The 17,142-nt window shown below is 43.1% G+C and overlaps 1 protein-coding gene across 1 annotated transcript; it reads left to right on the top strand.

Annotated features, from left to right (window-relative positions):
• The first annotated feature begins 11,071 nt into the window (after positions 1 to 11,071).
• On the top strand, positions 11,072 to 12,646 carry LOC124698537 (remorin-like). Its single transcript, XM_047231022.1, has 5 exons — positions 11,072 to 11,455; positions 11,548 to 11,589; positions 11,693 to 11,780; positions 12,002 to 12,083; positions 12,226 to 12,646. The coding sequence occupies exons 1-5, from the start codon at positions 11,365 to 11,367 to the stop codon at positions 12,415 to 12,417; spliced, it is 495 nt and encodes a 164-aa protein (XP_047086978.1). The 5' UTR covers positions 11,072 to 11,364; the 3' UTR covers positions 12,418 to 12,646.
• Positions 12,647 to 17,142: the final 4,496 nt, after the last annotated feature.

Raw genomic sequence — 17,142 nt, 5'->3', positions numbered from 1 at the left:
TGTGAGCGGGTTCTGTGAAAAGAGCCGATGAGGTCGGCTTCGAGGACTGCTTTGATCTCGTCATACTTCTTCTTGAGCTCCTCGGTCGGGTCCACGTACGTGATCGGAGTGCCTTCCGCCATCTCGGATGTAGATGGCGATGCGATTGATGTCGAAGATGGTCCCACCGGGCGTGCCAGAATGTGTTGCGGTCGGAAACCCACCGGCGAGCAGCGACGGGCAACACCGTAGAGCCGGGAGGCTCCCGGGACAGCGGCTGGCCCTGGTCCCTCCGAGCGACGGCCCGCAAAGACTCGGCACGCACGTCCGATGCTTGGTGCAAGGGCGTGCCACCTGACCTATACCTGGTCGGGAAGGTGTTGGATGTGCCTCGCTTAGTTTCCTGCATGGCATACACGTAAACATTAAATACGAGCCTCGATCGGCTCTCGAGGTTGTCCTGTGAATCGGCTCAAGGAGCCGATCCACCCATGATCCGTACGAGGTGTACGATCGGATGGTGGTCCTGCTTGATCAAAATAAAGCTAAAACGACCTACTACGATTTAGGGTTTTCACCACATAATCGGAACATCCTACTCGTGATTGAGCCTGGCGGCCACGCACGGTGATCGTAAACCGACCCTAGACAAGGGCTAAAAACCAACACGAAGTTGATCCTCGGAACATCCTGTCTAGGGCTAGCAAACTACACCCTACGCGCCACTGGATCCTTCAACCCGTTTGTAAGGCCTAACTATGCAGATATTAAACTAATCCTTGAAGAACAAGGAGCAATCATGACGGATCGGATCCACTAAATAATGATCAAGCGGGGTGCCGCCCTTACACCAAAGATAGGTGTAAGGGCGGCTAGATGTCTAAGGGTTGCATGGACGAAAGCATATGATACGATGAAACAATGCTAACCCTAAAACATCTATGATAACTACGTTGCTCGCCATCAACAAGGCTTCAGTACGAGCAACGCATAAACAACGAATAAACGTGTACTGCCTAGATCGCAAGATGCGATCTAGGCAGCATGATGCTTACCCGGAAGAAACCCTCGAGACAAGGGAGTTGGCGATGCGCGTAGATTGGTTTGTGGTGAACGTGATTGTTGTTTATTTCATAAACCCTAGATACATATTTATAGTCCGTAGACTTTCTAACGTGGGGATAATCCCAACCGGGCACGAGCCCAAACTCTATCTAACCGACACGTATCCTACTATATTACAGATACACGGGCAAACTAGCCCAAACTTTGCATATAAGGCCGATTCATGTATTCCTTCCATGTATATTCTTCAAGCCCATCTCCAATCGCGGCCCACCTCTGATCCGGTCAAATTCTGGTGATAACAGCAATCGAACCGCCATGTGATGGCGATCCCTTCCATCCGCGTCGATCTGGAGCAGTCGCCGCTCCCGCTCGTCCTCGACCCTCTTCGCCATGGCTAGGGTTACGGGATCCGCGTGATCCCGCGGCTCCCAGAGCTCTCTGGCGTGATGGCGCCGCCGTGGCTGTGCTGCCATGGTGGGGTGGTGCTGTGGCGCCGCCATGGCTTGGCTTGGCCTGGCGCCGCCGCGCCCTGGCGTGTGCCGCCGTGGCCGCCATGGCCGCGCCTATCTGCTCGACCACGGTAAGTGCGCCACTCCTTCTTCTCCTTTGTGTTCTATTTCTTCTCCTCCTAGCTTGAGATGCGACTACTCCCCTTCATGGAGAGACCATCTCGTGCTGCTGCTATTGCTCTACTAGCTGCTGTTGCTGTGCTTGCTGTTGCGATGCTTGCTGTTGCTGTGCGCATGCTGCTAGGCTTCTCGCTGCTATCCTGGATGCTAGCTACTGCTGCTCTACTGCTAAGCATCTGCTGCTGCTGTGCTATTACCATGGCCACAGCTACTGTATCCACACTTGTGCTTGTGCTTGTGCTTCTCTGTGCCTCTGTTCTTGATGCTATTCTTGCCAATTGTTCAAGTGTATTCATATGTATTGCCCTGACTTGATTGCAGTATGCAATCCTTGCAAGTTTGCAAGAGCCAGTGCCTTTTTGGTGCTATAATTGATGTTTAGCATACTGTAGCATGCTCTTGCATGCTCCTGGTGGTCATATGATCACCAGTTGCTTGTAGAACTGCTCTATGTTGCATGTGCCTCACTGTGGTTCACTCTGGTGCTCATTCAGTGCTGTTTGTGCTACATACAGGCTTAGCCTGTGTGTGTTGTTGCTGGCTCAAGCATCATCTGATGCTTGCAGTGAGCCTTTGGTTCACTGACAAGATGTTGGTGCTTTTTTTACTGGACTATTTCATTTATCTGTAATTCCTTGTTTTACTAGATGGATAAATGATGTGAACTAATTAACAGTGATGATCATATAGATGAATTGGATGTAGCTAGAGGGATGCCAACATCGGTTGGGGACCCTAGCTTTTCTTTGAACCCAATCTGGGTGATGATATTTGTGTTTGGCTTGGTGGTTTGGCTGTTTTAGTGGTTGAGGTGATCCTGGCAGTATTCATGTGCTGCCCTAGGATAGCTCCCCTATTTGGTGGCTTTCTGTGATGGATAGATGCTCACTGGCTAGTCACTTAGTGAATTTCTAGTAGCCTTGATGTTGATAAATAGGATAGGCACATGTTGCCTGTCAATCTGATGGTTTAGCTAGGCCAATAGGTGCTTTGTGAATCCGAATGGTCGCAAGGAGTAAATCCATGCTGGATTTCTCCGGTTTTGACAACGTGTTGTCACAACCAGTGTTCCCCGGTTTATTTTCCTTTTAGCCCTGGTTGTACTTGCTCGGCACCAATTGGTTTAGTAACCAAATGATGATACACCCGGGGTTTCCTACCCTTCAGTGCTCTCGTGATGCAAGCATGCTTAAGTATGAGCAAGATATGATCTTGCTCGGGCTCTTGTGTGGTATACCACACTCCAGCTCCTAGAATTAGGTGTTGGTGTAGAGGATTGCTTCGTGATGCTTGGTTTGCTTGCCCTGCTCCTCCTTGCAAGCTTGTGGTGCTTTACTCCATCCGGTACTTGCTCACGATCGACAGCTTCTTGGTGAAACTGCCTCTGGATGGTTTCTGGTGGCTTGTTGTTCTTCCTGTTCTAAGTGTTCTTGTTGTTCTTGGTGAACTTACCCAGGAGCTTGTGTCGATGGAATGTTTAGGGTTTGGATGGAAAAAGGTTTTATATCATCCTCACTTTGCTCTCCTGGTCGACAGACTGAGCACTGGCACCATTTTGGTGACTCCCCGGCTTGTGTGTGCTGTTGTGCATGCACACAGCCTGGTGAGCTGCCTGGTTGTGTGTGTGTGCAAGTGCTGTGCACTTGGCTGTGAGAGTGGATCAGCTCGGCAGTCTTGATCATATCCCCTCCTGATGCAATATTTTTGCTAACCTGCCAATTGGCATTGCCACTTGGCATGTCACTTGTTTTTATTTGCTTTATGTTTGTGTGCAGGAAAACAACCTGATGCTCCAAGGATCATGGAGATCATCAAGTACAAGACTAGATGAAGACTAGCTTGTAGTGTTAGGATAGAACATTAAATTGTACTTTTCTTTTCTTTTCATTATTATTCAATTCTTGTAATTTGTTGTATTTCCATAATTCAAATCTGAATATTGTAAAGACAATGTATTATATGTGTGATGATCAATAAAGCCCAAGTTTTCCTTATTGAGCTTAATGTAATAGTTGTATTACTTGTATTATTTCTTAATGGTAATTGTTTGTGAAATTATCTCAAATTTGAATTATGTGATGATTATTTGATGTTGGAATTTGAAATTCAAATTCAAATTTGGTTTGAATTCAATCAAACAACTTAACTTGTAATTCAATCATGCAACTTAAATTTGTGATGCAAACTCTCCCCTCTTTTCTCAAAACCCTAGTTTAGTTGAATAAGGAACAGGTTTGTCGCACTCTCGAGACCCTAACCCTGTAAGGTGTCGAGAGAGAAACTTGTCCCTCTTCGATGCAGTTTTAGTTTAAAAGCGCGTAATTTCCCCGTATATTACAATGCAATGCACATCCCTTTCTAAAATCTACCCCTCGATCGTCTCTAAACCTGGGATATTACAAAGAGGCAAATATGGTCAATGCTACTCTACAAATCAGGCGGAAATAAAACTAAAAAAACGCCAAGATTGGAGAATCCTTAACCTACCTTCGTTGTTCATGCCCTTCTCGATCGGATCCAGTCGCTCAAGTTGGAACAACACCACCGCTGCCCTCCTCATTTTTCTTCCGGTGGGGTAGATGAGAGGGGCTCCAGCACCAAGTTCGGTGATGGAGTGTGGTCTTCTTAATAGGCCAGCGTGGGCTGCAGCAAATGATTTATTGGTTTGGGCGCTGATCTGCAGGTCTCGCCAGCTGGTGCTGCCACGCAGAGGAAGAAAGGGGCGCGTGCGGAGGAGCATTGGCAGCCGGGGAAGGGGAATAATAGGCGGCGCACACGAAAGAGAAGAAGATAGATTTTTTTTCCTTCGATCGGTAGGTGTTGTTTAAAGCCCAAAAGTACATAGGCTCTTAAACCGTTTCGGGTCCAAATAGTACGGTGCGACCTAACACAATTTCGGGAGTAGCAGCCCTAGAACGAAACTGGGCCTATAGGACAAGAAAGGCCCTTTTAACGGGATCGATGCAAGTGCGGGAACGAGATGGCTGTTCGGGTTAGGCAAGAGCGTTTTGGTCCGTCAGATCATCCGATCGGACGGCTCACGAGCTGAAATCGCTGTGGAGAGGCCGTAGTGGTTCCGTTATACTGTTACTTAATTCGGGCTAGCACGTCGTGTAGAAATTGGGGTCAAGCTATAGCTCTATTGCTTTGCATGCCTCAATTCCACTAGTCCAGCCCATTAAACATCTCAATGTTGTCTCACACGGAGCGGTCGGCCGGCGGAGCTCCTATATGCCAGATGGCCCGCCGCACTCCCTATTTCCGCTTTTGGGCCAAGCCCATATACCATGCCTGGTTTTTCTTTATGGTATCCTGATTTTTGGCCCTTTTTTAGTGTAGGTCTCATTTTCTCGGTTTTTGAAAAGTGTCCTAACATTTTCAAAGCTCAAAACAATTTAAATTTTAATAATTTTCAAATTTGAACTTTTTTAAACAAAATGGGCATTTTCAAAAGCTAAACTTTCTAAAAAATAACATTTTTCAAATTTGTATTTTTTAAATTAAACATTCTAAAATTTGAAATTTTAAAAAAATTGAACAAGTTTTACATTTGAACAATTTAAATCCGCATTTTTTGAATTTGAACATCTTTGATTTGAACATTTCTTAAATTTAAACATTTTTTAAGTTTGCTCATTATCTAAAATCTGCATATTTTTCAAATTTAAACTTTTTAAAATCTTAGATTTTTCAAATATTAGAAGAAAAAGAAACTTAAAATAGAAAGAAACTGAAAAGAAAAAAGAAATTGAAAAAAAAGAAACGAAAAAGGAAAAGGAAAAAATAATAAAGTAGAAAAAAACAAAGCCTAATGGTGTTCATGGTCGACATATAGGGTATGTCGTCAACCGGTCGGTGTATAGCACGCAACGCACACCCCACAGGGCATGGCCCTGGCCCAAATATCGCCGCCTATGGTTATTCCGTACATGTCTTTTGGTGTTTCCGTTGAATTCTGTGTTCCTTCATGTTTTTGTGTTTTCTATGTGGTTTTTTTCAGCTTTCCCAGAACTTTTTAAAAACAATGTACATTTTGTAAAAAACTGTTTCAATTGTCAAAATTATTCAATTTTTTAAAACCCTCAAAATCAAAAAATAATGTTCATTTAAAAAAAGATATTTAAAATGGTCAATTTTTTAAAAAAACTCAAATTTAATAAGTGTTCAGATTTAAAAATGTTTAAATTTGAAAGGTTATCGTAGTACATTTTTCCAAAGGCCAACTAGTTGGAAAACCAGGTGAACTACTGAAAAACCAGATAGAAATCAAACCTCGCTATATGAGCCTGGCCCAAAAGACAGAGGCGTGCGGCACCGACTTGGTTGGTATTAAAGGAGTGTCGTTTTATCTCTACTACTTATAAAGGCACGAAGTGCCATTGGAAAATTGAATCCATACCATCCATCCGTCTATATCATACGGTCCAAAATCATTTGATCTCCCTCCCTCCAATTTTCCCCGCAACAAAACAATTCCGTTAATTACTCCTACAGGGCCACGAGCTAACTCCTTGTTTAGATCCGAAAATTACGATAGAAACTGCCCCCACATGCACGACTCTTCCGACTTCAAGGTGGACACGCCGCCGTTCTTGGTCTAACCGACGCAGATCGAGTCCCTCCGACATGGACGCCGCCGCCTCCCGGTCCTCGGATCATTGTTGTTACTGGTTCAGCGATCCCACAGGTTCTTCTATTCTCCTAGCCTGGGCATAGATTAAATTGTTTATACATGTCGAGTGCTTGAGAAAATCACAAGGTGGTTTAATTTTTTGATTTCCTACTAGGAATTACCCAGCCGAAAGACGAGAGTGATTTTCTTTGGGATGCCTGAGCATCTCCTCTTCTCAATCATATTTGCCAGATCTTGACGTGATCTATGCAGCAGGTATTAGCGCATCCATCTCCCACCATGTGTACTTCAGTTGTGCTAATTTGGATTGTGCATGTCCTATTTTTTTCTGGCCGTGATTCATTAGTCCTTACTCCGGGTTCACAAGATATTCATGTTTACTTATAATGATTTTGAAGGAAAGTTGGGTGAGGGCTCAGTTAGATACATATTATGCTAATTCAGTTTACGTTATTGTCTACTAACTTGAGGGGTTCAATTGGATGCCCATGTGATTTCCAAGTTAGTTATTCGTTTCTACAGGGAGATCATGATTTATGCAATTTCCGCTCTTAGCTTTTGCTCCACTATTCTAATTGTTAAGATCATGTCAGAGAAGTGTTGTTTTTGTTGTGTGTTTGGCTAAATAATATTTATCATTCACATGCTCATTTTTCTGCAGCTAGCTATATTTATTAAGCATTTACGCTATCCTTGTAAGTACATCATATTTTGTGAGCAATCAGTTTGGATAGTGTGAATATTATGTGGCTATACTTTATTTCTACTCAGCTCTTCTCGCAAGAACTACTTTTATTTTGCTTGCTGAGCTGATATCACATAACATGTTTTCTATGTTGGCACACATTGGCCCATAACAAATATACTATCTCCGTCTAAAAATAAATGTGTTAATTTTATCTACATACGGATGTATCTAAACACATCTTGGTTGTAAATACATGGAAAAAGTCGAGGCATTTATTTTTGGATGGAGGGAGTATGAACCAGATTTACATACAGCCCTTATTAGCCATATTGTTAACAGATCATTATTCTTCCCGATTTTTTTTTGTCAGCATCATAATTGTCCTAAATAACAGTTCTGTACGGATATTCTGATTTTACTCTATTGATCATGGTCTGTTATTTTCCATTCAATATATTGGCTAAAAGCTCTAGATGTTGTTCATCGGCATTCCAAGTTCGCTAAAAAAAGTGGACATTGGCCAGAAGATATCAACGCAATATTTATAAAGAACTGTACGAGCTCCACATTTCCTATTTACCATGGTGTCAGACATCTTTATAGTCTCCACAAGATTATGGTTTAGAACAACTAAAGTAATCTACTCTATTAATCTTTGCTTATAATCAACAAATTGGCATGAAATACGAAAATGGCTTTATATGTTTGTTCTTCTATTTCAAAATAACGTTTCATCGATTATTGTCTTATATGTTTGATTGCAGGTTTGCCGAAATTTCAGTGTGTAAAACATGTGATCAAATCTATGCTAATACTACTGACCAAATTTCTGCTATCCTTCTCCTGATAGATGAATGCAATTTTTATTTTGATAGCTAATGAGGATGCTTGCTTGTTCTCAGGACCCTGCATCGAGCCAAATACCCTGCTACTACGGTTATGTTCATGGTAGAGCAATGGAGAGCATGAAGAAGAAACTCACAATGGTTCTAGAATGATCGTCAGATTTTTTTAAATTTTTTTAAGCTAAATGTCATAAAGATTGCAGTCCGATCTCTTAATCAATGACAGTGCTGTAGCAGTGTATACGGAATTATCACAAGTGCTCAGTCTAATATTAGCTTGGCTAGAAACAAACATGAGGATGTTACTTTTATAGTGCATGTATTCAATGTGCTTGGAGCTACCAGTAGAAATAGACTTAGAGCTGCTTTTGATGGAGTGAAATTAGCAGCAAAAGTTTGGAAGTGCGTGATATATGCAGTTATCTACCATTTCTTATTTGACAGAATTGTGTATTTAGACGTTAGAATTATGGATATATAGTTAACTATATAATGTATGTTCTGGGTACTCAAAAAGATCTATGATTAGTTGTTAGAAATTTACCATTTCTAATTTGTGTATGGCTAAATTCCTATTAGTCGAGACGTGCATTGCACGTGCAATCTTACTAGTAGAGAAAGAAAGCGATACTGATTCATCGCCCAATTGAAAACATAGCTTGCTGCCTTTTTGTTTTGTTGCCCTATGCAAAGAAACGTGGAAACGTTGCCTGCTCCTAGTGTACTCCCTCTATTTTAAATGAATTGATCAATTCCTAGATGCTCATGTATCTGAACATGTTATAATATGCAGATATGTTTTGAACGAATAAATATGCAGATACTAATTTGAAAAATTAGAGAAAGTATGTCCTATCATTTGTGGTCTATAAACATCGAGCTCCATGCAGCTCTTTTTCCTCTAATTTTTTCGTTAACAAATCTAAATACTCCCTCCATCTCACGAAAGTTGTCTGAGACTTATCAAAATTTAAATATAATTATAAATATTTTGATGTACTTAAATGTTATTTAGTGCATAGATATATTTAAATTTTGATAAATCTCAGATAACCTTTATGGAACAGAGGGAGTATACTAACATTATGGCCCAAGCATTAAGGCACATCATTACACCGCTCTCAACAATGATTATTGTCCCGATTTCATGCGGAATTTCTTGGTATTCTAACAATGATTATTGCCCAAGAGATGTAACCGTTAAAATCCGACCAAACTTTCCCAAGCTTGTACAAGACTGAATTTCACACCTCCTCATCAAAGGGAGATAGATGGGCAACACGATGGCATATGTTTTCCTATCACTACAAAAAAAAACTGGTCCGACGGATATTTTTAACAAAACATCTCACCGAAAAAATTCACAACATAAGGGTTTACCTAACGGCTAGCAAAGCAGACACATATTTAATCACCTTGATAGAATCCATACCGGCACATAATTATGCCATGATGGTAGGTGGGTAATCAAAAGCGATGTGTTCTACTGCCGTGGTAAGTCAAATGAGGCACAAGAATATGCGGATGTTGACTGGTCAAGCGTGTCATTGCCTAGTGACGCACCACCGCCGCGCAACCTCCCTGCCGTAATTTTATCGGTTTCCTTCCATGTGAAGGCGACTCCCAGATCAAAAGGCTGCATCCGCTCATCTGCATGGCCATCTGGTCTGCCCTTCATCTCAGTAGCCCCGCCGGAATTTATTGCCCACCGCGTGCACACCCTCCCAAGCCGGCTACGTAAGGACTTGTAATCGACCCTTCACATATGTGTCTCCTCTCGCCCGAGATTGATCTTTCACTTCTCAGATCACCATCAGCAACCGTCATGGGGAGTAGAGATGTAAGTGAACCATTGTACGGTTCCCTTTACATTGGAGTTATGTGTTTGTAACATACATTACCCTATTTGGTCAAACTTTTACCAAAATATATCCCATTTAGTAGACTTCGAATGCGGTTTAACCCCAGTTTAGCATTTTTCTAGTTATTGTTAATTAGATAGGGCATGCATGATACATCGATGTGTCATGATAAAATGTGTAAATATTAGTGGGCATCCACGACGATTATGTCAAGACTTATCTTACCCACATGTTCCATTCCATGCCAATGTCTTAATAATTTTGGAACCCGGTCATCACGTGACACCTTGCCCATTAGTCACGCACCACGGTCTAACGCTTCTGAAAGAGGCAACCTACACAAATTTTTGCTAGACGGGTAGTTAGAGTCACAAGCACATAACTAGACGGTAAGCAGTGTGATTTATTCTTAATTTAAAAATAAATTAAAAGGGTAGAGGGTACCCTAATTGTGACCTACTTTGGTTTTAATTACAGCAGATGCAATCATATGCCACCTGTGCAACTGAAGTGCATACGATCCCCCTTTTACAGACGGAGAACAATCCAACCGCATGACAGCTTCACAAAGACATACTATCATACTATCATATATAGATTAGTTTTTTATTTCGTTAAAATTAGTCCACCTGGTTAATGTTGACCGTGCAAAGCAGCCCGATGTTTTGACCCCCTGACAGCAGGATTGGTCGTGCTCGGAGCTGGGTGGAAAGAAGAACTACACACCTTGTTGCCAATCATCAATTCCAGCTCTGCCCGCCAGAGGTGGAAATCAGCCGCAGCCAGCAGAACATCCATGGAACAGAACCGGATCATACAGCAATACTAATCAGCAGATATGCTAACTTAATGGCGATATATAGATTCATTCATCTATAAAACAAGATGGCGACAGGTTACGCCCAGGAGGATGGAATCCACCCAGATGGTATCCCAGCGCTGCAAACGTGGGCACGCGCCTCTCGGATTAACATATGAATCTCCGTCCCCGCCACAGCTCCAGCTCGCTGTCGTCGTGCCCGCGACGTCGCCGTCGCCGGCCAGCAAGCGACCATTTCGTGACCTCGAAGTTTTGATCCCGCGACACGCCTCGTCCACCTCGGTACGCACCCATCCGCGGACGACCGCGACGCGCCGGTGTGATGGATCGTCGTCGGCTGCAAACAACTGCTCCTGTCGCGTGCCTATCTATGTACTATTGGAAGCTGCCGCCACCACAAATGGCTCCGCCGGCTTCCCCGCCAAGCGTACGATATCTCGCCGTTCTGTGACTCTCGGCGCGCGGTCGACCTGTGAACGATCCATCGTACGCTGAGTACGTGTGGTGGCGTGATTGTAGTCTGTGTGAGTTGCTTACGTCTCTGTTTCGTACTGTACTATCATCCCGGCCTGGAAGAAATAACACGACAGCCTGAACATAAAGATTGAGAGAAGTAATGCCACCTGACCTAATCAATCTCTATACATCCAGCCTGAGTCAACCTCGCCAGTTAAATTAGTTGATGCGGGTGCTCTCATCTCTCTTCTCCCGGCCGCTACATATACTCTTGGCTTTACTTTCCTGACCACCACGTCCTACCAGCACAAACACAACATATCCTGAGCTCCTGCTAAATATCTTGGTCGAGTCGTTCGTTGGAGAGGCAGCGAGGTCGATCACATGGCGGAGGAAGCGAAGATGGAGGTGGCGCCGCCCGCGCCAGAGCCGGCCAAGGACATCGCCGAGGAGAAGGCCCTCGTCGTGGCGGAGGGTACGTCTGTGCAGGTTGCTCCATGGTTAGGAGCGGAGGAACTTTGGTCAGATGTGTTAATTAATCTTTTTCATGCTTCTCTTTGTCATCAGATGGTGAGAAGCCTGCAGCTACAGACGGCTCACACGGAAGAGGTGCTCCTTCTCTTCATCCAAGCATGTATTCAACGTGATGTTTTTGAGTCTTACACGGCATGTCGGCAACTGATGTTGCACCTCTGCTCCTTCTTTAATTTAGACGCTTTCCTCGAGAGGGTCGCGACCGAGAAGAGGATTTCGCTGATCAAGGCATGGGAGGAGAACGAGAAGGCCAAGGCCGAGAACAAGTGAGTCATAATTTTCAGAAGTAACCGCGCCGGCCGGTGTAATTCACCGAGATGTCTCCATCCCTGTCCGCACTTAAGCTGTGACGCCCAAAGTTCAGACTTCGTCTCTGCGGCACGTGGTGGACACGAAACATCGCACCAAGTAATTCAAAGTTCAGATAAATTTGTGTCTGTCATCTAAGCCATGTTTTTTTTTCCCTTCCCTGTGACGCCTCGCCCAGGACGGCAAAGTTGCTAGCGGACATCACCTCGTGGGAGAACTCCAAGGCTGCGCAACTGGAAGCCGAGCACAAGAAGCTGCAAGTAAGTCGGACATGGGGAATTTTCTGAAATCTTACAGCTTGCCAGTTGACATATTCATGCATGGGCAGCGACAGTACGTAGTGCGAGTGACGTACCGTAAGCTACTACTAACATTGTGGTTGGCCGGGGCACGTACGTGCAGGAGCAGCTGGAGAGGAAGAAGGCGGAGTACGTGGAGAAGCTCAAGAACGCCACCGCGGCCGTGCACAAGGCGGCCGAGGAGAAGCGTGCGGCAGCGGAGGCGCGGCGCGGCGAGGAGATCGTCGCGGCTGAGGAGGCTGCCGCAAAGTACCGCGCCAAGGGGAGGCGCCCAAGAAGCTCTTCGCGTCCTTGAGCAGAGGATAGCTGCCCGCGCTCCATTCACAGCCTTGCATCTTCTTCCGCTTCTCGGTGACAGTTGTAACATTTGCTGGTTGATGTAATTTACTTGTGTATTTATGTGTTGTTTATGTTGTCTTAGTTTTCTCTATCATGTTGTTGTGCAATTTGTTATTATTTCTTTGGATACTAGGATGTGTGTATGTTGATTTTTGGCCAACTTTTTAAGAAAAATTGACGGCTCACATAAGCACGACCTTAAATCTATTATATACTAAAAGCAAAATAAGGGTGTTTTTCGAAGCATTAGATTGATCCACATATGCTTAAAAAATATAAACCGTTGATATTAATCTGAACGCTTAAGATTAAAAAATAAAAGGTGTTACGTACAACATTATATGTGTACAAAAGTAAATTTATGGCACGTACACACGTTTCTTTAAAAATAATTGTCTGTGACATATCCGGCCGGATAGATTTCTTGCCAAATTTTGCTAAAACGATTAAAGTGATTCCCAAATCATGTACGGAACGGACCTACCTGGATACATGTAATTAAAAGTATTCTAATATCACGTAGGGACATGTGCAGCTGCACATACAAAAATTACGGACTTCCTCGCGTTTTACATTTTAGATCTCCTCCAGCACTTTCCAAATTTGAATTACCAGACCGCCCGACCCAATGCATACAATTCCTTTTCTTTGAAAGGTTGACTATTCTTTTTTGGCTCAGTTTTGTAGTTTGCATATTGTAGGTGACAACCGTATTTTCCAGTATTTTTAATCTACTGTATTAATTTTGATCGGTCCATTAGATGGGTATTTTTAATCTACTGTATTGATTTTGATCGGTCCATTAGATTAAAAATCCATCTCACGTAACTACCACATCTTGTGAACTTGCGATAGGCTAATGTAAAAAAGCTAAGAAAATCAATAATCATCTAAGCAAGTTCGAGACGGTTTTGATTCCCTGTCTCGAGAACCAACCTATGGTTGGGTGGTTAGGAGGACAATGGCATCCCATGCTCACTGCGAGTTCAAACCCAAGGTTTGATACTTTGGTGTCTCATTAAATACGGAATATTCTTCAGTGGGAGGCGATGTTTCCGTCGACAGCGAGATGTCTATGGTGACTTCGTTAATCTCAAGACCTGTCGGATAAAGTTTCTTTGACACGATCTGAGGTGCTCATAGGGTAGGGTGAGTGTATGTGCGTATATATGAGCGTCTATATCTGTACCGTGTTTCGCAAAAAAGATTTCCTCTGTCTCTTTGCGTTCACATCATATTTATTGTCTCTCCATACACGGGCTTACACATCTTTGAAATATCAACCTAGATTACTGGAGCATATTTTGTATCTACATTTTTTATGTTAGATTTAACCACTCTATCTGTGTCCGAAAAAAATATCCATACGCTACACAAGCTAACTTGAACATGATGGAAAATTTATTGTAGGATCTCAAATATAAATTAATGAATATATCTATATGAAGTCAAGTATGTTGATCACCAATGTATATCTATATGTATTTATGATTGATTATTTTTTAATTTAGTGCAAAACATGTAAAGGAATAGAGATGTTTCGAAAATGTATTTTCTAAAATATTTTGCCGTATCAGGAGTTGGAGACTTCCTAGCACTATACCTAAATGATGATCAATTTCTATAGGTGAGTGTCCACTCGGACCGAAATATTCCAATTTGCCGATAAAGAGTTCTGTCTTGGAGGGTTTCTAATTTTCAAAAAATGTAACCATCCCTATATAGATTGTCCATTGATATAAAGAAATATTAAAATGTAACCATCCCTATATATTTGTGTTTATTAATCTTAATTTAAGAAAATATTCATATACAAAACAATGCACCAACTGAGACTTGGAGTACATGTTCATATTTAAAATATACTATATTTTAGAAGAGTGTTAGGGATTTTAAACGGGTTTAGCAAATGAGACGAAGAAAATTTCACCCAACGCAATAAAGTTCCTCATTAGTTGGTTGTCCTACCAATCAATAAGCGATAAAGAGTGTTAGGGATTTTAAACGGGTATATCAAATGAGACGAAGAAAATTGCACCCAACGCAATAAAGTTTCTCATTAGTTAGTTGTCTTACCAATCAACAAGCGATAACTTATTTTCAATTAATTGCATCGTGAAAAATTTATTTTGCTATTATATTCAAAAAATCATTACACATTAAAGATGATGCATGTAATGTAACATATATAGACTTATCTTTCACACAAACACTACAAAGGTTCCCTCGCATTTGCGAGGGCCACCTTGCTAGTTAATAATAAAAACATTCATAACAAAAGATTAACACGAGCCAAGTGAACATTATAAGAGACAAAAGAAACAACAAATACGGGAAACAAGCAAATCTAAGCGGAGCGAGCTAAACTAATGAAGATTGCTTGATAGTCTAATCTTCTGCTGTTGCACTAAACCAACATCGAAAATGTCCAAACAAACAAACCTCATCCACTCCAAAACTGTCTCCGGAAGACATGCATGTAACCTTGCAGGACACGTGGATCTAAAGGAGGGGGATTTGGGTGAACATACCGATTTCGTATGCTGCTCCCCGCATCTGCTGACACAGGATTCAGACAAGAGCTCCAAGAAGGAGAACGGTACCCATGATCGTCGTTGCTCTCGGAACCAAGGACTTGAAAAGCTTTCCAAATCCCAATCCTCCAACCATCGGTGGCTAGATGTCGACTTGGAAAGTCGCCCTAGGCTCTAGAACGACCACTAGGACGAGAAGGAAGTCATGTATAAAGCAGCAATACTAGAATCCGTACGTAACTGTGACTACTAAGTGGCGACAAGGTGATCCAAAAGTCACTACGAGATAAGCTCGTGCCATTTCGAGATAGGGAGGAGAGAAAGTTCAAGCGGAGAGGCAAAATCCGGCAAACTAGGTACAAGGTTCTTCAAGACGACACCTTCAGGGGAACGGCACTTAGAGGTGTCATCGTTGCCAACGATGGCCACTGCCATGCAAGGTTTTCATTGAATCTCCACACATAGCACCGGAAGCCAGACGCTACCACAATGGTGCAGAGAAGACAAAATTCTGATTGCTGCTACCGGCCTACCGGCCCGAGATACGTGTGGGGACCCCGGACTAGCTGTCCGAAATACCCTGTTATGCATTCAACTCACGACCCCATGATCATTGCATCGCGAGCACATAACCGAACTGAATATCCAGAATTACATCATCCATTACAGTACCGAATAATAAAGTCTTACAATGCGGGTCACATGACCAAGCTTACACAAATGCCTCGATGGGCAAGTTCACCAAACACATGCAGCGGATACACATCAACGTCGTCGGGCCCAAGTCATGCCTTAGACCTACAGAGCGACTCGACTTGGAAAGCGTCCTAGGTCGCATAGTTGTCATGATATCCTCCGTCCTCTTCATAGTCCTCCTCATAGTCTGGCCAAGTTAATAGCCAGGGACAAAGCCGTGAGTACATTTGGAATTGTACTCGCAAACCATCAAAAGGGGTGCTACAAAAGCTATCTAAAGGAGACACGAGAGGAAGAACAATTTCTCCGGTGGATATAGCGTGCATCAACAACTCGTCTACATAGCGTCTCGGCTTCTCAAGTGAAGTGAGCACTAATGGGGTTCTATGACATCTCTATATCTTTATTGAAGAAGAGTTGCATTTCTCCATCCCAATTGATGGATATGCGAGGGAATGTTCTATGACATCTCTATATCTTTATTGAAGAGGAGTTGCATTTCTCCATCTCAATTGATGGATATGCGAGGGAATGTTCTATGACATCTCTATATCTTTATTGAAGAGGAGTTGCATTTCTCCATCTCAATTGATGGATATGCGAGGGAATGTTCTATGACATCTCTATATCTTTATTGAAGAGGAGTTCCTCAACATGAAACACTAGGAAAGAGTTCCCCACTTGGTCTCATTTTTCCTCGACCATCTCCATATGGTCGACACACACCCTTTTTCCGTACCCTTCCGGTACATCCAACACAACACTTTCTTTGCAAAGCATTTATCAAAACAAAACACAAGCCCCAGTTAAGTATGGCCACCTCAACCCGTCCATGACCGCGGACGCGGCTATTCGAATAGATTTGACTCTGCAGAGTTTGCACACTTTCCCCACAAGAACTAATAAATCCGCCGGGATCATCCCCGGGTCGTCATACGAAAGTATGCGAGTCTCGGATAATTAGTCATAGTCTTTCGCCCGTCTCCCTTGGCATAAGTCCTTCCCTGCGGGCTTACCCCTTCCCGGCACCCCGGCAGCATACCTCCTTTTGAGCGTATCTCCGGCGCCACGACGGAAGACCCTCAGTAATCGTCCGGCTATCAGTTAAGACAGTGTATTGCCTCCTCCAGAGCGCAACCCGGCGTCGGAGGTCCTCTTGACCCTCCCTAGAGAGTTGTGAAGGGTGCTTATGCCAATTTCAACAGACTACGGACTAAGCCCGTGCCCACTTTGGGTAATGTGGTTGCGCGAATAAAAGTTGGGACGGCGAACACTTATACGCAAGTGCTCCTTTTAGAAAAACCATTTCCTTTTCCCCACAACACCACGGTTGCTCAACCATCTCACATACATATCTTTCCCAAACATCTTTATCAAGATCCTTTGCTTTCATAAACCATACACTTGGGTTGACTCACCCAAGGTTTTCATAAACATTTACAACAAGGTAA

This window comes from Lolium rigidum, chromosome 3, assembly GCF_022539505.1.
Source record: "Lolium rigidum isolate FL_2022 chromosome 3, APGP_CSIRO_Lrig_0.1, whole genome shotgun sequence".
NCBI classification, from domain to species: Eukaryota; Viridiplantae; Streptophyta; class Magnoliopsida; order Poales; family Poaceae; genus Lolium; species Lolium rigidum.
Note: the sequence above shows the minus strand (reverse complement) of the source record. Positions and strands in the feature narration are given on the sequence as shown.